This window comes from Bombyx mori, chromosome 13 (genome assembly GCF_030269925.1).
Source record: "Bombyx mori chromosome 13, ASM3026992v2".
NCBI lineage: Eukaryota > Metazoa > Arthropoda > Insecta > Lepidoptera > Bombycidae > Bombyx > Bombyx mori.
In genome coordinates, this window is record NC_085119.1 from 10,180,152 (window position 1) to 10,203,542 (window position 23,391).

Below are 23,391 nucleotides of genomic sequence, written 5' to 3' on the forward strand. Positions count from 1 at the left end.
CGTAAAGAAGGATATTATCATTCCAACCTCTGTACACAGCAATCAATCATGTACTCACGCGTATAGCATGCAAGTATTAATCTACATATAGTATTCATGTTGTGTAGCATTAATAACCAGATCGGTTTCATGAAGCACTTTGATGCACAAAGCAAAAATTAAATCTTCAGCATTAGCAACAAAGATACTATGATCTGACGTCAATATTATTAAAAGACATTTCAAGCTTTGTAATCGCAGTTCGCGTCAGAGGCAAAGTTATCATAGAATCGTGCCACGCCCACTTATCGCGTATCGCAGTTGTGTGCACAGTAAATTGCTGTCATTTACATTAATATCCAATACAAATATGCAGTTAAGAGTCGATACACTTGTGTTATAAGATTTCAAGAGTCTTCGTTTTTTCAGTTTAAGATTTGATACAATAGAAAGGTTTGTCTGAAGGTTTGTTAATATGTACACATATCTTCTTTAACAGTTGATTTTACTTTTTTTTTGGAGAGAAGTAGTTCAAGTCGCTGCCTTTAGTGTTCATGGGTAACCGCAGTATTAACACAGTGTAATGCCGCAAGATAGTGATTCTTACCCGTACGAATTCATAATACTAATTCTATACCTTAAAACCACTTTTTACGCAAAAGGGTCCTGTTAGGATTTAAACAACAGTTTTGAGTACTATATAAAAATTACCATCTACTACTTTTTATTTTATTTTATTTTATTTTTTAATGCCCTTATAGACAGACGAGCATATGTCCCACCTGAAGGTGAGTGGTTACCGTCGCGCATGGACTTCAGCAAGGCCAGGGGCAGGGCCAAGCCGCTGCCTACATTTAAACTACAGGATGTTTGAAAAAAATATTTATAATAAGTTCTCGTTTTAATACATGAGGATAGGAAAAAGGTCAAAGGCTAAGCTTCTTTGTGAACTACAGGGTTAATGTATAAAAACACTCATTTCTTAAAACAACTTGCGGCAGACCTGTCCTACGTTGATGACATTATGACAAAAACGATCCCTGAATTTCTAACAGTAACTGTAAAGTTTCAAATCAATCGAATAAAAAACACGCGAGCGTACAAGATAAAAATAAATAACAAAAATAGATTTTTAGAGTTTTAGTTTAATTATCCAGTAGGATAATTTCAGTAGCACCAAAAGTCAGCGAGATTTTTGTATTCTCATTATGTTAATCGAACATTGTATTAACTTTTTTACCTTTTCGATTAGGAGAATCCTGTATATTTTAGTTTAATGCATCGGTACCATTATAAAACTACCAGAAGCGTTGTGTGCTTTACTTATTACAATGAAGATATTTACATTAAATATTCCCCTACAGTGTTGTTGAAAAGTAGTTATGTTTTGTTTTTAATGTTTGCTTGTTCGTTCGCGTACTTCTTTGTTCGAACGTGACGCTGACGGTATTTAAAGAAAATTGACGAAAATTTATTATAGTTTTTTATTACCTTTATTAGACTTTGACCTTACCTTTATTAGACTTTGACTTATTACTATTATTAGACTGTTTGTATTTTATCTCGTTACAATAGTGAAAGCCAAACGAAAGTCAAGAAAATAACGGGATAAAAAAAATAGCATATTGTAAATCATTTATTCATTTCAGAACATGTCGGTCTTGGTAAAGTATATTGTTAACGTGTTTCAATTTTGAACGCGCTGATATACGAAGCTTGTGTGAATTAATTACATTGATTTAACAAGCAGTTCTGCTGCTGAATTCTAATGTAAAATATTTTCCTATGTGCTGTTTCAGATTGAACATTTAATTATGCGTACGTCCAAGTAATCACCCACATCAATTCGTATTGAGTTCACTGGAGTTGACTTAAGCGTGTATTTTATTATTTAAGCCTCGAACGAATAACCTAAATGTGTTTTGTTATAAAATATTCAGAGGTACCGAAAAAGCGTTCGTCAGACGGGATACAATACTACTGTGTTCACATATTGCCATCTCGGCGTGACAGAGTCCATTTATTATTTACTATTAATTTACCTTCGTCGGGTTGAGTTGTTTATTAATTCCTGTTAACCTTTATTATTACGACATATATTCATCAAGCATGAAATTTGCTATAAATAATGTTAATGAGTGAAAAAGCTTAGAGCTCAAAGGCGTTATGGGGTTACCTAAGCTCATATACAGACATGAATTCTAAGCCTTAGTTGTATACTAGAATGACTATATCACTCTTCGAGCCGGAAACTGAGTGTTTCGTGGCAAAAATTCGCATGTTGGTGGTAACTGCGTGGTAACCCGTGCGGGCTCATAATGTGTCCTACCACCAGTAATTACGCAAACTATTTTTACGGATTTGATTTTTATTACATGATTATTCATTCATCCTAAGTTGGGGGGGGGGGGGGTCTTTGAAAAACACCAATTTCATTTCTCTCTATAACGAAAGCATTCCAATAGATAATTAACTCCGAATTAAATTAATTACATAAGCCAATCTGTGTTCATACACTCTAAATTAAAATTTTCTGATATAAAAAAGTTGCTGATGCAGGCAGCACAGGACCAATCGCTATGGCGAGGCTTGGAGGAAGCCTATATCTGTGGACATCTGTGGGCTGATAGAATAGGATGGAATAGAATAATAATGAGATTTTCAAATATGATTCAAAGTATGATCGTCTATATAATCATTATTTATAAAATTATTAATTAAAACCTAAATCTCTTTTCCAAAAAATTTATAAAACCATTAATGTAAAATAAGTTTATTATAAAAGTTGCAAATCTTTTCAAGGGCTCGGGATCGTTCAGTATTTACCCATATTTCACAGTATTGAATTTGATTTCTATGTAGGTCATTCAAATAATACCCAACAATAAGTACCGAGCACATTCGTTAATAAATAAAGAAACTGGAGTCGAATTAATGTTTTAATATTTAATTTGTGAAACTCCTTGTAGTTAAGAGTACCATTCAAGGAGCTATTGAGCTATTGAAACTTTCATAGGAATCTATTATGCATATAATTATATGAGTTCGTATAAATTTGTTTTCTTTCAGGAAAATATTATATTTTTAGAGTTTAAAATAATAAGGAAACCTTAAACAGTTTTAGTGTCGCGGTTCTGAACCTGTCCGAACCTCATACAACATGGTTCAGTGCCTAGGGGGCGCAAGGTGCAGGCAAGGTGGGGCTTGACGGTCCGTGGATGTTGGGAGGGGACCGCGGGCTCAAGGGTGTTTTAGGCTCTACCCGCCGAATGACTCTTGCACTCGCTCTCTCGACGTCCGATCTTCGCCCAAAGTCAGAAACCAGGCAGAGTAGGGGTTTCCCGCGGTCAACACTAAAACCAGACCCCCGGCGTCACCCCGAGGACGCCCGACCGACGGGTCGGTGAAGTGACGCCGGTCTACGCGGTACAGCGGCCAGGGTGCCCGGGCGGTGTCGCTGGTGTTCCGGGATACCCCGTTAGGTCAGTACCAGCCTGCCGTGTGGGCTAGTACCACCAACCGGTACGTCCGGCAACGAAAGCGATGATGGCAACGCGGACCGCAGCCACGAACGCGTCGCCACGTCCTCCTGGTGCCAGCACGCTAGAGTGACGGTAGTATGCGGCACAGCATCGACTCCTCAGGTCGCCTCGTGACCATCACTTAGAATAGACTGACCTTCTGACAGGAGTCGGAGCTGGTCAAATGCCCTCTCCGACCCCGTGCTCGGCAACGGCGCCAGCTCTGACTTTCCCGCTCCGATTTGGCGCTATCATAATGAAAAACCGCTCTTTCAATTTTTTTCTGACCATTTTTTTTAAAATGTTTTTAAAGTCTTACCAGTTGTTAGCAGTAGCGATTCGAATCAAAAGTTTTGTCCGGCAGTGAAGACTCGTAATGATCAAAGCCCTTACAATCAATACACCCAACATTACCTCATTGTGAATTAACCCGGGTTTCACTAGTCTGTGGAGCTTGACTTGTCCTTTTACAACGATCTTTTCGTTTTGAACGTTGTCGTAAGTAGTTCACTTTTCATCAGCACTTTCATTACGTTTCCACAGATAATAGCAATCGAGTACACGGTCTATTATTAAGTTTCTTTCGGTTAATTCGATTTGTGATCAACCTGTAGCTATTCAGCTATGTCGTAAATACTAATATGCTGATCTTTTTTCACTTTCCCAGAATGGCATTGACTTTATTTGTAGCCGTTGGCCAGAGCGAACTTCATTTTTGAGATCAAAAATCGCGCTCTGAAAACGTCTTACCAATTGGCTACTACGCTTGTCGATACTGCGTTAAGTCCACAAACTTCATAATTTTTTTGGTGTTACTGCAACTTTTTACTCGCAAAATACAATTAATCTTTGTCCCCGAACTAATAATATTTACAGAATGGTAGAAAAACACAAAATTACTGTCATTTAGGAATTTTGAATTTCGATCAAAGTATTGATATTTGGTGGTATTTTTTGTTTACTTATTAGAGGTCATGGCCCGTGTGCCGCCCTTCCTCTTCAATCTCTCCATTGATTTTTACGGTGTTTGCCTATCAAGTATGCAATGCGGAACATTGTGTAAGTTTTATTGGATTGGACTAATGTAAATTTTTAGTCATTTATGAAATGTTTTTCAATTCTCAATGATATTTTGGCTTTAATTTCATTTCAAAATTAAAGTAGTTTTTATTCCAGTAGTCATTTTCAAATTCTCATAATTTTACCGATTGATTACACAAAGTACGAGACGAGCTATTATTATTCATGGATATTGGAAAACAGTTAATTTATACACATGGAAACTATCGAAATGTGTTACAGATTCATAAGTACTGTTTACACTGTTTATGTTCGCTTCCCTATAGCTAAATACCAAATGGTCAAGTTTTTTTTTTATTTCATCGTCTTAAATCTCCTTATAGTATAAAAAAAAATAGATTTTACTTTCGAACATTTTCGTTGTAGTGAATTACAAATTTACTTCAAATCAAATTACAAACGAACGCATATCAAAATCTTGTAGATGTTAGCACAACCTCAAGGAGTTTGTTCCCCAGTTCTTCAAAGTTAAGTTCCATCTAAAGCAAATAATACTATACCGATGGTAAGAAGTTCATTCGACGTGTTTAACTTGCACAAAGGCAAACAAAACTAAAATACATATACCATTTAGAAGTTCGTTAAATACAATATAGGATCAAAGGTATTATATTTTAAACACAAAGACAAAAAAAAGGCCTTTTTTTCCAAATCAATCGTGCGCTACGTGGTTTCACTCGTAGTCCTCGATACCCTAATTTAAATTACATAAAATCAATTACAAAATGTCAGGTATATATTTCGGACTTTTATATATTGCCTTAAAAGACAGATGGACATACGGTTCATTTGGTTACCGTTGATCGTGGACGTCAGGAATGCCAGGGGCACGGTCACGCCTATGTAAATATTTAAGATGAATGGTTAAATATTTAAGATAGTTTAACATAAACAAAATAAAATTTTGCTTAATACGTTTTCTTTGGATACCATCTTTAAAGGTTTTGAGGGCACATAAAGTTCTTATTGATCGTAAAAGACATGTCGTGGGCCTCAGGGTGAATTGTTAACCTTACTTTTAGAGTAAACCACTAACTTGGAGCTGTCTACTGGGACACGTTGCCGTAGAGTAAAGTATAACATTGGTCGGGTCTTTTATCGTATTAGGAAGACGGAAGTTTATTAACTAACATCAAATGAAAAGGAAAGTTATTTATATTGAATGTTCCGTATTCGTTTATTATTATTATTTTGGTGCATAATAAAGCATGCTCGATCAGTTAAAAGAACAAAACGGTTTTCAATTAGTGGCCTACGTTTTTGCGTTCTACATATAACAGTATATATAACAGTAATTCACTGTTTGTTACTACTTCTAATTCGTAACTGTTACTACTGCTACTACTCCTAATACGTAATTAATAACGAAGAACTAACTAAAATTTAATACTTGACTAAGCTATTTAAAAAAAAAGAAATTTTGATAAATTTGACATAAAATAGAAAGCCTATAAGTATTATAAAAAAATATTGCAACCACTAACACCTAACTGAAAAAAATGATTATTGTTTAAATAATAATTATTGTTTATTTTTACATTATCTAAGGACCTCAACCTGTATTGTGTACTGTAATTAGATTAAAATAAATCTCATCTTAATCATGATGATCCGTTAAAATTAATTAGAATATGAAATGAATGTGATTAATGAATGTTAATGAAATTAATCAGTATAACTATGGCTGGAGATTGGCATCACGGATGTCTCACCTTGTGCCTTGAATGTCGAGATACTCCAATGTTGCTTCTAAACAGTTTACGTAGGTATGTAATACATATATGTATTATGACATAGCTGGTGATGTTGGATACCTACGATACGTATACCTTCAATAACCTTTCCGTACCTTAGGTAAGTTTTTATTGTCGCACGAGGAAGGATTTAATAACGGGTGAGGTACCGCGCCGTGACACGTGGGTTATTTGACATTTACACGGACTCGCAGCCAGGCAATCTAATAAGCAGCCCATAGCTCGGAGAAATAAAACAGTGATAAAACCGAATACCGTACGTCTTATTGTTTGTATTCAGGTATAACAGCAATTAATCGTAGTTCTTGACTTAGTTTTAATATGTTGATATTGTACTAGCTACATGTCGTATCTGATGGAACGGAAAATATTTATACTGTTTGATTTCCGGTTTACTATTTTCCATTCTATTACTTACGATATTTCGGATAATTCACAGTATTCGAAGTATTCGATAGTAGGAACTGCAATAATAACTTTAATTTTGTCTGAGTCGTTAGACTTAAACTTTCAACGTAAGTCGTTGAAAGTTTAAGTAGGTTTAATCTGTAGTTAAAAATACGGTTGTATGTGTTTTTGGTTTTTACGAGTTAGGTACTGAGATTTTTAGTAAGTATAATATGAACTTAAGGAATTAATAGCATTTTCATATATTTAAAATGGTTGGTTAATACTTACTATAAAACGTAATTGTCGGTCATGTTTTAAATTTAATTAAACTTCGAACTCATATCGCTCAACGAGACGGCATATTGACGTTGTCTATGTCTATATTGACGGATTTGAACATCGGTGTAGTCATTCTCTCGAAATGAATACGCGTTGGACGTCCCATCCTTTTAAACTAGGGCGACTTCAAGATAGTAAGCTCTGAAAAATATTTAAGCTTAATGAACGAACCAACATCGTTCTTTTCTCTAACTTGATACGTAGATTGATGATAGGATAGTCATGAGTTTTTATACGAACTACTGGAAAGGAAGATAATTTGGAATTCCAAATAAAACAATTCTTAAATTCAAATTTTATTGTTCTTTATGTGTACTTCTTTAAATTATTATATTTAAAATATTTAATTTAGTAACATTATTGAGTGCAAAAATAAGTTATGTATGTACTTATATTGAATCAGTGCTCTGAAAACACTACATTGGTGCCTTTAAAAACAGATCATATCCAAAAAAGTTTTAAAGAGACATTTTTATTAATTATATGGGAACACTCGTCAAAGCAATTTAATATTTTCAATTACTTTTTTATGTCAATATATTCGCTTTTTATCACACAGTCAAATATAAAATATTTGTCAAATGTGAGTTTTACAATTGCAATGTATATTCTTATTGTGTAATTACAGATATTTATAGGAAAAGCTCTTATAGACATAAGCTCCACTCATGTTACATATCTTAAAATTTATCAGATCTCTGGACTATTCGAATTTATTTAAAGTTCACACAATATTACAAGTAATATCTGTCTCAAAATACTCTGGACTACTTCTCAAGACACATCTTATCAACGGTAAATGTAATATTAAAATGCATTGAAATTTATATATATAAATGAATCATTTGTCGCGAAAATTAAAGTTATTGTAATCGTCGGTGGTATTAATTCTGAGAATTTTTCACAACTGTATCACGAAGTCCACATGCGTTCATACTAAGGATATTTACTAATGATAAAATAAATAGGGTATTAACATACATTTTAATAACATGAAAATAATCTGATAATTTCAACAATGTTAAATTAATCAACAAACACGATAACACTATGTTTCGTTTTATATAACGTAACGTCTTTTACAACAAATAAATATTAATACATTTCGACAATTTATTTATAAACGAGACAAAGAACTGTATCGCATTACTTACATTTGGTAACTATAGTAAATTTCAGTGAAACTTGACAATTACATGAAATTCAAATGAAATAAGCTTTTAAATACAACCAGAACCGTAAATATCACTCAATGGTATGAGTACTAATAGTTGTCTGAAAACTTACAATCTAGGATTATTTAGTGTAAAATTTTAAAAGAAAGTTTTTATTTTAAATGCTGTTTTTATACCTATTCAATGCTTATTTCCGATGTTCTTATAAATTCTCACAAACGGCTTTAATATAAATTTGACATTTAATTAGAGATACATTTTAAAAATTAATTTCAATACAATGCGTCAAATGAACATGTACACTTTAGTTTTAATCATCAAAAGTTTTATAGAAATGTGAGTTCCACTCGTTATTCGATTATATTCGAAGAATAGCTACATATTCTCTAGATCAGTGCTTGGATATTATTAACCTAGTGATATTCATTGTTCATTAAAATTTAAGAATTTGGTCGTGAAATATTCTAAGGAGAAATATACAATAGGCTACGGAACAAAGGCCTCCGATATAGTATGTACACACAAACACTATCTATACGATATCATAATATGATTAAAGTTTAGGCTTAACATCTAATAGTTCGCCTAATTGTTATCAAGAATATTTCATTCATTTATCGCGAAGACAGACGAACTACGAGTATTCAGATTCATTTGTTATTTTAAATACGACTATAATTTAATCGACTATTATCAAAGCCGGCAATGTGACTTTTGGACAATTATTGGTAAATCAGAAAAACGAATTATTGACTTTGTATTCCATTGGCAGTCACAAAACTCTTCTGAACGACAACTTAGATAAATAACAGGTTAAGTATTAACCTTTATTTAATGCAGGTTTTGAACCGTATTCTTTGAAGGAGACGATTATATTCAAATCAATCTGTATTGACATATCAATAACATTTTTTTGTCCAAATGCACAGATTGCCACCTTTGATAATAGACGACTCAATTGTCCTAAGGTTAGTGAATAAATATAATATACTGTGAAGCTTCTAAAATGTCTAATTCGCTAAATTCGCGTAACTAGTTACATGTATAAATAGTGAGTAGAGTTTGTCTCGTTTGTTTTATCGGCAAGGGGCGCTAGGGGCAAAGGAAAGCCATCATTATTTCAGTAAGTACACACGCGACGTTCTATATAGCACGGAACGATCATAAAATTCGTAACGTATATCGATCGAAGAGGTTTTGTCTAAATTAAGATCTAATTCCATTAATCTCACAACTCAGATTTCATTTCATTCAATTCAAAATCATTAACCTAACGACTACATAATTAACCTACACATTAATTAAGAAATTCACAAAACATCTTTAGGGTACAATGTTTACTCTTACGATAAAATAACTATCTTTTTACATTACGATCGAAATTCTCACAGCTTTGTCTTTCATTGTTCGCTCTACAGCGAGTAGTACCTACGAGTAAATTCGTTAAACACTAAATTATTACTACACATAGAAGTATAGACATAAATAGTCGTAAACAACAATAACTTGTCCTACTTGTGAACAGCTAGACAACAAATAAATCGAACATTATTGGATACGATAATAAATAACAATAGACAGAAAGGGCGAGTGGAAGCCTCCCATTGTCGAAAGATTTAGTTGCTAAGCGTCCCTACGATAAGTACTCTCCACTGATATGAACGTTTACAAATAGTTTCGGAGCTTCGATCGCGGAAATAAACAAGATAAAATACCGAAAGGGAAAAAATATTTTCTTTTGTTATTTTAAAGCCTGTGAATCCTATTTTATAAAGCTGTTCGGCTATAAATTAGCAGATGTGGTGAATCCCATTACTACGAGCTATTCTTACTTCCCAGACATTCATTAATAAACAACTAAATTCTCACTTCATATTTCTAGCTCAGTCAGCTTCTAATTTTTATACCCAATAGTACCGGTTGTCGTTGTTATACTAGCAGAAGTTAATACGTACCTATTTCTGATGCTAAAAACTCTTGCGTTTCGTTTTGGAGAGAATGCAGACTTGAGAACCTAATGTGGACGAATTCAGCGGTTTCCGCCATTAATTCTACTTTGGAGTTGCAATAGCAAGGAGTTGACGGGTTTATCTCAAACAATTCCTCGCGGAACCTACGACCGTGTAATCTTAAGGATATACGATAAAAACAAGCCAGCAAAGAAATGAAGGTTAATAGTTAAGTTTTTCTTACTTCTTAAGCACTTGAAATAAGGTTAAAAGACAGAAAATAGATGTTTATTTTTTTACAAGACTAAGATTTTACACGAAAGTAAAAAATACTATACACACTTTCAGGAGTTATTATATTTCAGGAGTTATTGCTAAATAAAATTTAATAACGTTGTACATTTATAACAATTTTATAGAGACTTTAATTACGAACTAATTGTCAAAGTGAAGTGAAGTTTTCGGAAAATAGTCGTATATTTTATTTATAAATTATTAGTATCTGGTGCCATTTTTCTATGAATATAGAATACATATATGCAAAGATAGAGAATCAAAAATTCTTAGAATTACATATAACTATATTGATTTGAATACAACAGTGAGTGTAAGAGTGTCTAATCTGAAAAATACTTGCATAAACTTTAAGATCATACAATAGGGATTTGTTCCTAAACATCCATTAAATGTTTTAGCAATTTCCACGTCACAATTACTGCAGAAAAAAAAACTACTAATTACACACGAATGCCATAATGAAATTAAGCTAATGTTTAAGACGATCTACATCAATTTAAGTGGATCCAATCTATTTTAATATTTAAGCGCGATTAAGTATCTTCTATATTTGGAGCATTCCTTATGAAAAAACAATTGATTGGATTCTACATAAAATACTTTGGTTTATGATAAAAATGCACGAAGAATGATAAAAATGCACGAATAAAGGTCTCTTCGTTACCGACGATTAATAGGTATATTAAGAACCCATTAAACCTACTCAATCTCTACTCAGATGAGAAGCATTCAAATTTGATGAATAACAAGATGCAGAACATTACCTATTTGTAAATTGATGCAAGCGAGCCCTAGACGGCATAAAAGTTTTAAAATGAATAATCCAAATTCGTAATTATTGTAACAAACGAATTACTTAGATGTTTGAATCGTTAACCTTAACTGATTGATTAGCTCATTGAAATATGCCCTTAATAATTAATTCGAAGTATGCAGTCTAATTATAAGTACATTAATTGGAAATATTTAAATGACAAACAATGAAGCTCCTATGTAAGTAGCAAAACATATTCATATAATCGAAATATCCCTGTGGATAGACAGTCGACTAATCTTTACTAGACTCCGTAAGTGGAGTAACGTTACTCACGGTGACATGTGAGGTCATGAATGGTTAGTGACTGTTTTCGGAACTTCCTCGTTCAAACAGCAGTTTCTAAGTCTTCGGACACTAATTGGAAATGTTCTTGACCTGAAATATACATACGTTTCTATAGTAAAATGGGAATCACGGCTTCAGATCCTTTTCACATTCCATTCTTGGAATGAGTTCAGCGAGTACCTTTCCATTTTTTATTATAGCTTTTTAATCGTTTTATGCTAAGAATTTACAAAGAAAAGTTCAGTTATTTAAAAAAAATATTTCGCTTTGTCGAGAGCATCGCGATGGAATCGTTCAAATAAGCGTCTCATACGCCTCAGTAGACACAGTAAACACAATTGTAAATCGATAACGTTTGTTAAAAAGTATTGCCAAAATCTCCAGTTTCTGTTCTGTATAATGTACACATTAGGCTTTATTACATTGGGCTGCGTTGACCTTTTATAATAAATTCAGGTAGACCTCAAAATAATGTTAGTGAACCAGATAGATTACATAAAAAAACTTTGTGAGTGTCGATTATTTTCAATAATTAGATTTTAAGTTTTCAAATACATTGTTATGTTATGCAGTGAGCAATTAACGAAACTGAAAATATATGATGGCAAGATCGTTTAATCGAAATTTGAGCTTTTTAGAGAGGTCGAATGAGGTCTAGAGAAGCCCTAAAAATATTAGGCACTACGAGGCACCGGATGGTGAAAGAGCTACTGCTGAATTTCTGAAAGCCTCCAGAATTTATTTAATTTTTTGTTTGATGAATAGGAAATGCCATAGGTATAGGCTAGAAGGCTGGTAGTATACTATTCTAAAAGGACGATAGTACCCGTTTGAGGCACTATAGTCTTTAGTTTAACTTATAAGCCATGTAAACTTAGTGTCGAAATGCGGCATCGTAACGAGGTCGCTCGCAATAGGCCTTTTCAAAAGAATCAATGACATTCAGAGAACAATAGAGAGGACATGTTCGGAATTTTCCAGAGCTCCCAATCAGTAGTGAAAAATTCGTAGGAAAACCATAGTGATTGGAAAGTTGAAATGGCGGTGGGCAGGTCACATTGTTCACAGAACAGAAGGCCATTGGGGTCCGAAACATCTCGAGTGGCGACCGAGCACTAGAAAACGCAACCTGGTTAAGCCCTCCATAAATTGGACCGATGGCCTAAAATTTGCTCAATGTATCTGTAGTTAAATGAAAATAATAAACCCTTGCCTGACACTCATTGTCACACTTTTCTCTTTATGTAAATATTTAATGTATTTTTTGTGAATAATAAAGGAATAAATATATATAAACAAATATAAACATAACTATATTTATATAAATTGTTTGTATTAGTAAAAAATATAACATCCCTTTAATTCCAATCAGCTAGTTAATGCACATTTACACATTTATACATGCACATTTTTGCGTGTACAAAATGAACGACAGAACTTTAGGGTACATAATTCCCGAGAGGGAACACGAGAGGATTAAAATTACGAACAATGTGTTTTACAGTGCGGCTTGACTTACAAGTTGCAATTACCTCTCTCCTCTCTACCCTAAAATAGAGAATGAAATGACTATGCTGTTTGGTATCTATTAAAAAATCTCATCAAAACTATCTCGCGGTGATGAACGGGAAGGGCAGGAAAGCTTACTTTCAAGGTAGGCGGCGAGGTCGTGATCGTCGGCCCGAAGCGCGAGATGCCGCGGCGTCAGACCTGCGTGGTCGGCGCGCGTCAGAGAAGCACCGCCTGCTACCAGCATACAGCAGACCGCGCGCCGTCGATGCGCCGCCGCCTTGTGCAGAGCTGTCTGACCGCGTTCGTTGTCTCTCATGTTCAATATGGCGGTCGGAGCGCACGCTATCAGATATTTAATTATCTCTTTGTTCCCGTATCGGGCTGCAATATGCAATGCTGTCTGTCCGCTGGCATCGATCGAGAGTAACGAGTAGCCGGCCGCATGAAGCTCTTTCATCTTTAAACAAATTATAATTACGTATGACCAGTATTCCCCTTTACAAGATTAGAATCTCCGTACTGTGTAATTATTAATTTTGAGAGCTGCGTAAATCTATTTTGGGTCTGCACAATAATGGTCGGCACAAAATTTTAAGCATAAAAATGACAGCAGTATGCTTAACAAAATACTTATTTAAAACAAGGCTTCTTATTTTTTTATAAAGAAGCTTTTTAGATTCCGTTGATTTACGAATTTATATTTTCCCGCTGTCATGGACCAATGTTTCTTGCAGATGAACGAATATCCCATTAAAAATCGATCGACAAATGATGTTTATTGTATTGATGACAAGACTTATTCGTACATAAAGATTAAATTTTAATTAACCGACATAGCGCGCTATGATGTTATGTTCAATTCTATAAGACAAACTTCACGGTGATATACGAGTATAAAAGACAAACTTCAGCAAATTAGTTGTTACATAAAATACGAACTTCAGCCAACTCCAAATATACCGAATCAAAGACCTCACGCTTTCTACTTCCCAATTAGACTGTTCTTGAAGGGTCGCAATCAATATTTGAGTGCAATAAATGAGAACAGACGTGATTACAACCTAGTTAACTGATGCAAAGTTGAGTAGGCTTGTAAAGTCTTTCGTAAGACACAAAATATTGAAGGTGATTGAATGCTTAGATTGATTAGTTCCTTATCTTCGGTTTTTTTTTGATTGAGTACAATATGAATGCATATTAGAATTAATTATAATACAAGTTGAAATACTCAAACTATATTCTTGCTTTGATCAACAAGGATTTTTGTTGGTCGAAACGTTTTTGGTATGCAAATTACAAAAATTGTGCACAATAAAACTGTGGCGTTTTAGTACATCTATTTTCGATGATAATAATAATTTTTTTGGGAACTAAATGAACGGACAAAATTTAAATTAGATAGTAATATTAGAGATTTTTTGTAATATACTTTGAAGATATAACGGTGTTTTTTTATTATTATTTCCGACCTTTCTGTAACCACGAAAACTGTAAAATATTCGAGCATTTTAATTATGAATAAGACTCGCGAAAATCTAAGCAAATACCATATACATTTACGACTTAAATTCAGTTATTCAATTTGAAACAGCTTATTATCATTCTTACCAGTTTCAAATCGCCCACTTTCGCTGCTTTTAGTAGTGCGTCGGATGTTTTTTCTAACAAATTTCTGAAACAAAACAAAAGTTGAATTGCCTGATTTTGAAACTTTTCATGTTATAATTTCATAGAGATTTTCGAAATCTTAAATCTTCTCAATTCTCTGATTGGTGGATAACACATTTCTACAAGATTCTTTTAATGCGTTCCCGTTTGAAGACTAGGGCAACCGTTGTACCAAAATAATTTGAATTTCAATCTCATGCCATCATATTCAATCAAAGTAGTTTTCATCATCTAATAATAATAAAAAACAAATTTAAAAATACTGTTTAAATTAATTATATAGAAATAATGTATTATTGTTATATGTAGTTTATTATATCTCACCTATAGCCAAAGACCTCTTGGTCAAGTCCAAAGAGTTTCTCATGAATGCTGCATGCAATAGAAGAAAGAAGAGATAGAGTGCAGATTAGAGTGGCGAGTGTGCCTCGTGCTTTAGTAGTCAAACCTGTGCGGTTACCTAACGACATATTAATCACACATCTATCGATCCTACAATGTGTAGACACAAACTATTTAAAGGCTCAGAACAAACGTGAGAAGAGAAATACTACAACTTTGCTCATTACGTTCCTAACTTTACAAAATTGGGTGAATCACTCACTCACTCTCCAACACTATAGTTTTGATCGCTTTGACATTGTTCTGTAGGGTTTCAACATATAAGTTCACACGAACAGGTTCGTTTTGAATTCATTATCGAGTCCGAAGATACATCAATATATTTCATTAACTGTTTATAACAATGTCAAAGCCATCAAAACGGCTACGGAAACACTCAGAAGTAGATGTTGTGGTAGAATAGAAACGGAAAGACTTACGTTTTGAATCGGGCGATGGACTCGCGTGTTGGTCGAATATCTTTGGCTGGTGGGCTGGTACACAACGGCGGGGAGTTAGGCTCTTGGGTCAACACAGGAACTTTAGAGGGAGATGGGGGTATTGTCTTTGGTGTTGGAGGAGCAGAGGTTTTAGTTGCAGGAGCCGAGACAGAGTATATGGGGGGAGGGGTCTGCGGGGTCAATTGGTCTTCTGACGTTCTCGCGGGACTACCAAAACCGGATTCGCTAGTAAAAATGAAACATCGAAATAGTCAAACTTATTTTCCTTCGTTTATACAACAAAATCTAGTCAGTGCCAAGAATATTGCGATTCACATTGATTGTCAGCAGGGAGTCGAGCAAAAATCCCCCAAAGACGTATGTACATAGCTTAAATCGTTTTCATATCAGTAGGTATTCCGAAGCTGTAACTAGAACAAACTTAAATTGTGAGAATAAAATCAAGAAGGGACACAATTTCCGCGGCCTTGATAGAAATCATTAAAATCTCAGATTTTTGTTGCAAACTTTATGTAGATTGCATTCACCCGTGCGCCCATTTCAGGCCTGTGTTGAAGCGAACAAAAACGCGTTGGACTATAGTGCGTTATTCACGGTACGAGTTGAATGGCGTCGAGCTATTCAGTGAATAGTGCCGCAAGCTATTTCCGAGTCCCCTATTCAAGTGGAACCGAGTCTAATACAAGGTCACATTGCTGTGGATACATCACTTGGGAAATAGAGCTTCTTCTTATTCTGGTATGTTATTAAGAAATTTCTTTGTTCCTATTTTTCCCCATTGTAAGGAAATACTAGACCAACTTCGTAGTGGCAGGTATACTACTTTTGCTACCGGAACCCATAGATAGACATGGATACCGTCACCCACCTTGAGTTATGAAATTAACTCTTGATTGTATTGTATGTTGATTATAGTTACATCACACATTTGTTGAAAACAAGCGGAAATCATTCGAAATTGAAAATATCACCCGTGATCCCGTGTAATATACTATCATATCATAATTTATCAATTGAATGTAATGAATGTAATTTAAAAATGCCCTTTACTTAGCAGAAACAAGGCAGGGCAAACGCGTTTAGTAAATATTGAAAATCTTCTCTGTTATAAACGTAGCTAATGACTAGCCAAATCACTTTCAAATATTTTTTCAAACAGGTGTCTCTCGTGGAAGCCTGTATCGTGTTGAATCATTTTAAACCATATAGTGTTTCAAAATAAAGAGAGCCGATTATTTCATATACGTACGTATATTAGTCGATTCTTCGCAAACATATTATGGTCTCCATCAGATCAAAAAAATCATAGCAAAGAGGGTGAAGAATTTGAATTTTGTATTCGAAAAATTGTAGTCTTTTTTTAAACATGTCAATCAATGTCCATGTCAATGTCATGTGTTTGTCTTGTACTATAAAACACCTAGGTACATACCTTGCATGAGATTCTGGTACATCCAGCGAAACTCCGGCACTGGGCGTATCAACACTTTGTGAGATATCCAATGACACGGACAATCCGGTAGTTGTATCCAGAGAAACTGAGGGACCGGTCCTGTCGAGTGAGGCAGTGGTGTCTGGCTGAGCTGTGGTTTCGGTGTCGGGCGTGTGTGGCGCCGCATCGAGTATGTAAATGTTCTCATGTCCAATATCTGCTGGGAAATGAAGATTCTCCTGGGCTTTGTCGATTCTAAAAAATCGTTCTGCTGTTACGGCTGAAAAAAGTAACTTGGGTTATTACGTTCTGCTTCAAACATACGTACGCGTAAGGAAACAATGATGTTGAATCACTAAAACATCTTTGAACTCGTTTAGGAAATTAAATGAGTAATTATAATTAAAATCTATCACCAAACAGAAAAAATCAGACAGTAAAACTGTACCGCGTTATCAACAATTTCACTCTCTCTGCCCGTGTTCAGCAGTGGAATGTAGTCCATTTTTTTTTCCAGGATTTTAACTTTTCCGTAGCGAATTTCGTCAACAATGATTACAGGTTTGGCCGTGAGTACGTAGCCGACAGAGCAACTATAAGATTCATAACATTATTTGGTATGTAGCTTCTAAAGGTATAAAAATAATTTCAAAACAACCTTTAAATCACTGCTATTTTTTTGAAACTTTCATTTTTGATGTAACTTTAAATATCTTACTCCAAATCAAACTGTACTGTTTATTTTCTATTAAGTCATGTTCAATTACCTCCTTTCTATTTTTGTTACTATCATTCTATGTACGGATGCTTCACTCTTATTTTATTCTTATATTAAGTTACTCTTATATTAAATAGTATATGCACTAATGATTGTACATTTATGAAATCAACAATATTTGGACTATCGGTCTGCCGAGGAATGAAAACCACTCGTTCAGATCTCATTTCTCTTGGGTAATAGATACGAAAAAAAAAATTGGAGGTAACTTAAGTAGTTTCCTAATTACGAAAAAATATACATATAAAAATATACAAAAAGTGCATACTTTTTGTGACTAAGGACATGCTTCAGTTTTAACTATGGTTTGGGTGTACGAAAAAAAAAACAAAAATCGCTCAACATAAATAAAATAGTATTAATTCATCGTATCGTCGTACATATCCCGTCTGTCATATTTATATAATTTTTTTTTTTTTGGAACTGTCATAGTAAGATAAAGTATTTTCGTGTAACCTTTTTTAAATAACAGAAAATTTATCTTCATTATTGATGTCAACGTTTCGAATGATTTATGGATGTCTAAAAGTTTAACAATACATTACAATATTCGTTTTGAACACAAAAATATAAAATTTTAATAGTTGGGTATATCTCTTCTCTACGAGTACATTGTTACGATTTATTTTATTTTTACACTTGTACTTTTTGTTTAAATTTAAACTTGATGAGTCCACAATGAGACTTAAGAGCTCATGTCTCAAAATGGGTGGCGATTACATATTTTTGCTTAAGGGCTTCCACAGCCATTTAAAAAGTTATTAGCGCATTCACTCGCATATGAAAAAAACCATATAAGATATAGGGGCTTAGTCAATGGCATTCTACAATTGGTATCAAACATCAAAACTTTCGATTGAAGTATTCATTCAACCAAACAGTTTTGCGAGAATTTCGGTAAATCAGCTAATGATTTGGAAACTTACATTTTACCGTATTCTGACACGTACAAGATGGATATATTTTAACTATTTCTTAAACTAAAGGAACATCAAAACTGTATATAAATCTTTCCTATTCAGTCTCAAATAGCTTCCGATCAATAACTTTCCGTGTGTGTATCTTTGCAGTTAAATTGAGCTCGATTCAGATCCGCGAACAGATTCCATTTATAGCATCCAGTGTGCTTCTGCGCGGAATTATAGTGAAGATGTTTTATCAGGAATATTATCTGGTATTCATAACTTCTTAGAGTTTACTTTGGATGCGTCGAGGCTTTGAATAGCACCCTATCTCTTCCCGTGAGTGTCGTGAGATTCGACTAAGCGATTCACCGGAGAATCGGCAGCAGCGTACCTCGATCCAGCTGACATTTACTGGTGGTGGGGTTCTGAGACTGCGTGAGTAGGTACCAGCATGGTAATTATTTCTGTCGCGGAGCAATCATGTAATCCGATTGAGGGGTGTGACTGCCGTTATCGTATTTCATTTATGCACGCAATGTATAAAATAATCTTCGTTGCCTTCATTCTCCGATGCATTTCATCTTTTGCGTCAAACGCAATTCGAAGTATTCCACAAACTTCATTGAATTCATTTGAACAATAAAATCAATAATAAACAAACCTTCTTTTGTATTACAAAATCTAAGTAGCCACAAGTAAACCGCCGCATCGAGTCTAGGCTAAAGCTCTTTAAATGAACATTTGTACGATCGCTTTAGAAGGCCTTTATTGTCGAGGCTGTATTTTAGATAGGTAGGTAGGTATTAGATAGTGCACACTTAATGCTATCAAACGGCACTCGTCCCTTGTGACTGGGAAAAGCACTTTAAGTGCCCGCCGGCCTCCACTATTACAGCAAGTACACCGAAATGCCTCAAATAAAATATGTACCGAATTTATAATAATGCAATTCTTTTCTTCAACCAATTTTATTTTGCTATATAATATTTTGCTTATTATAAAAATACAGGTTATTTGTAAAGGAATATTTGCCTGATCTATATATTAACTTAAAAAAAAAAACAATTTGGAAGTCATTATTTAAATTGAGTACTTAAATAGATATATGAATTTGTCCATCTCGTGATCGAATAACTTTAAGCTTTAGAGCTCTGAACAGCGATCGTCAGATCATGGAATAAATTGTTTAGCTCTTTTTTTAAATGAAGATAATGGTTTAATGAAGATAATGGAACGTGCTTTAGACAGGATGTACTTACAGTCAACAAACCACCAGTCAACAAGGTTGGAGTACTGTTGAGATTCTTTGATCATGTTTTGAATGAGGGTACGTATTTGCTCCAAGTCAGTTGCGGGATTCACATCAAAAGAGCCCACACGTTCGGCTAAAACAAAATTATTATTTTCGTTGTTGTTTTGTTGTCAATTTATTTATCATTCATAGTTTAAATAAAGAACGAAGAAATACCTATCTAACAAATTTCAATGTCAAAATCCTGAACATATAACTTTTTTCGTATACCTATTCAATTTCGAAAATGGTGTTAAAGCATCTAACCTTTTTTGTAAATGCGATATAATATTCGCATTTAAAAAAATGGATATATAGGAAAATCATGAAAAATCCTCGTTTTTTTTTTATAAAATTCGTTCATGGCTAAACGAGTGTTTACCGGCCCCCTCTGACCGGTGTAAGCCACTGCCTTTCCCGAGAGATAATTGTAGTCTCAACTGAACTGTATTGTATAATACTTAAGCTGGAATAAAAGAATCGAAGCAGAAATCAGGCAGCATGGATTTGTGTAGTGTCACACTTTATCATCATTACTTAGGCAGATTTATAACATTTGTGGGTTCGATTTTATTACAGGATCCACTTTTTAGAGGGTCTCGTTCACTAGGCGTGTTGTGTGCGTTTACTTAGAAAAAATTGTAATTACTGTAGAATCTTAACACCGCGGATAGTGACATCACTAGATACCAGTACCACGAGCGTCTTTCATAGTAGGTAGGTCCCAGACGCCTGCCCTCTTTTGGAATGGTAGACCTCATTTCAAATATTATTATATTGAACTGTACAATAACCGTACAGCAACAGAACCGTACAAATAAGCAATTTTCATCAAAAGATCTACAATATCTCAATTTGTACAACATGTCTATCTATAAAGGCAAATCCAGTACTAATGATCGTCACGTCATCTACATAATCGCATTAACGAAAGCGGAGGAAAATCTTTAACAGAAATTAATTCCGTCATGTAATTGTCTAACTCAATTTAGGTGGGTGATGTTAAAAGCTAGAAGGCAATAAACAACATAATTAGATTTCGTGAACTTGATATAATTCTGAATATATTCCTTTTGAGTGTTTAACAAAACTTGATAAAGGGGAATGGATTTGATCACTGAAGATGATCACTTTTGTATCTTTTACGAAATGACACCTATCATAGGTCAATTTAAATGTGTTAACTTAGCACGAACGCATATAACAGGAACAAAGAAAAAACATTCATTACTCGTCTGTCAAACTGTCAAAATATCTCTGTGAATATTCAGGGCAATATTTGACATGTTTGAACGTTTATTGAAAAAATAAAAATTTAAGGTACCAATTTTCCTAAAGAAATGTGTACTTAACTTCACATAACTTCACGAATATCTTCCACGATGAAGGAATAACACTGTATAGTAAAAATCAAACGCGCAAAATTTTTTGCATAATGACTGCTGGTAGGGCTTTTTATATCGGTACAACCGCCCTACCTATTTCTGCCGCGAAGTAATAATGCGTGGGTATATATAATATAGCTGTGCTATTAAGGAAATGAGACTTAGAACTCATGCCTCAAGTTGGGTGGCGGCATTTACGTTATTGATGTCTATGGACTCCTGTAACCACTTAGCACTAATTGGGTCGTGATCTCGTCCACCACCCATTCTAAGTAATAAAAAAATCATTAAAATTCCATAAAACTGTGTCAATGTTCATATTTTTCTAACACAATATTATGTAACTGGTTCAATTGTTTTTTAAGTATCTACCCGATTTGTCTAATGCTAAAACCATATTCGAGTGTTGACTTTGTCATATTTATTAAGTACAGATTTCCACTTCTTTAGTAGAATAATGGTATGTTAAATTACCTGTCTTGGCGAGTAGTTCCTTGTCATAATGATGCCTTTCGTAGTCCGCCATAGTAATGAGATTCACTGTCAGCGTTAGTTTGTCTAATGTTGTTTGACTGCAACAAAATAGCTGATTATAATAAAGGTTATTGAAGTCTCTACGTTAGGTACGTACCGGTAGCTGATAAACGTTATTTAAATTGTAATTTGCGTAATTACTGGTGGTAGGACCTCTTGTGAGTCCGCGCGGGTGGGTACCACCGCCCTGCCTATTTCTGCCGTGAAGCAGTAATGCGTTTCGGTTTGAAGAGTGGGGCAGCCGTTGTAACTATACTGAGACCTTAGAACTTATATCTCAAGGTGGGTGGCGCATTTACGTTGTGGATGTCTATGGGCTCCAGTAACCACTTACCACCAGGTGGGCTGTGAGCTCGTCCACTCATCTAAGCAATAAAAAAAAAATTGAAATGGCTATAGATTTTTGACGAATATAAAATTTACGGCTTCAAAATTACACTCCTTCTAAAATATGCATGAATATCCAACGCCTTTTCGAATGATATCCGAATAAATAACCCGGACATCACGTCAATTTTATGATACACTCGTACAATAAAACTGTAGCAAAGTATACAGGAATTGCTTCGTTTTATAAATTTATGACATCGATAGTCAATGACTAATAACCCCTTAGGGTGACACGCAAGGAATATTAAACTACATAGTTGCTTATTTTTTTTAATAATACAGACTGACTTTAGGTGTACAGTTGTTTAACGAGAATATCTGACGGATAAAAGGGTGTATCGCATTAAATTACGTTCGTTGCTGAGTAATTAAAATATTTTGAACTGCTGAGTTTCCAAGAATATCAAGAAAGTGAACTGAAATCCACAGAGAATGACGATTTAGTAAAATTAAAAACATTTGTATACAAGTTATAAGTTCATTAGAATCTCTCTATTTGCAATAGCTGCGTTGCTTTCAATTTGAATGAGACCATCGATATTTGACAGATGCCCGAATCTCCCTTACGTCACACATCTCCGGCGTGGCAGCTCTGCTTAATTGGACTGCTCACCGTACTGACGTAGCATTCAAGCTAAGTCTCGACTCACCGCAGACTTCGAGCAGCACTGGCACTTGCAAGCTGATCTCAGCACGGACAACGCTAACTTAATGACACGACCTCCGGTCTCGGAAGGGAGTGATGTGACGGGTAACCATCATACAAACACAAGATAATTGACGTGATAAGCGTGCATATCGTCTTTGCAAATTTGAAATCTCCTACATAAATGTAAGTTTTCGAGAAAATCTAATAAAGGTACGTCTTGAAAAAAAAATGCTAATTTTTTTTGGCACAGGATATTTTGATCTACAATATAATGTAAACCGACACTTAAGATTTTTTAAGATTGACGCGTAATAATGTGAAATATTGAGATATGCACGTGGGAGTTTTTGCTGAGTATAGGTATTCAAAATAACTTTCACAATATATGAAAACATCATTATTTGTTCATAATTTAATAA

General features: G+C 34.4%; 1 protein-coding gene and 1 long non-coding RNA gene across 8 annotated transcripts in view; one reads left to right on the forward strand and one right to left on the reverse strand.

The window, feature by feature from the left end:
- Positions 1–7,343: 7,343 nt before the first annotated feature.
- LOC101745288 (eye-specific diacylglycerol kinase) overlaps positions 7,344–23,391 on the reverse strand; it is a 162,108-nt gene continuing 146,060 nt past the window's right edge. For all 7 annotated transcript variants that reach the window (XM_062671847.1, XM_038015113.2, XM_062671846.1 and 4 more), the window contains 7 exons: positions 21,874–21,971; positions 19,983–20,108; positions 17,041–17,320; positions 15,588–15,833; positions 14,707–14,770; positions 13,234–13,555; positions 7,344–11,676 (listed from right to left, as the gene is read on the reverse strand). In XM_062671847.1, the coding sequence (XP_062527831.1) occupies positions 11,627–11,676; positions 13,234–13,555; positions 14,707–14,770; positions 15,588–15,833; positions 17,041–17,320; positions 19,983–20,108; positions 21,874–21,971 (1,186 nt within the window). In that variant the 3' untranslated portion in view covers positions 7,344–11,626. The remainder of the gene's footprint in view (positions 11,677–13,233; positions 13,556–14,706; positions 14,771–15,587; positions 15,834–17,040; positions 17,321–19,982; positions 20,109–21,873; positions 21,972–23,391) is intronic.
- Positions 15,798–23,201, forward strand: LOC134199991 (uncharacterized). The gene is made up of 2 exons (XR_009974720.1): positions 15,798–16,346; positions 22,872–23,201. It is a non-coding gene; the product is annotated as an uncharacterized LOC134199991 (long non-coding RNA).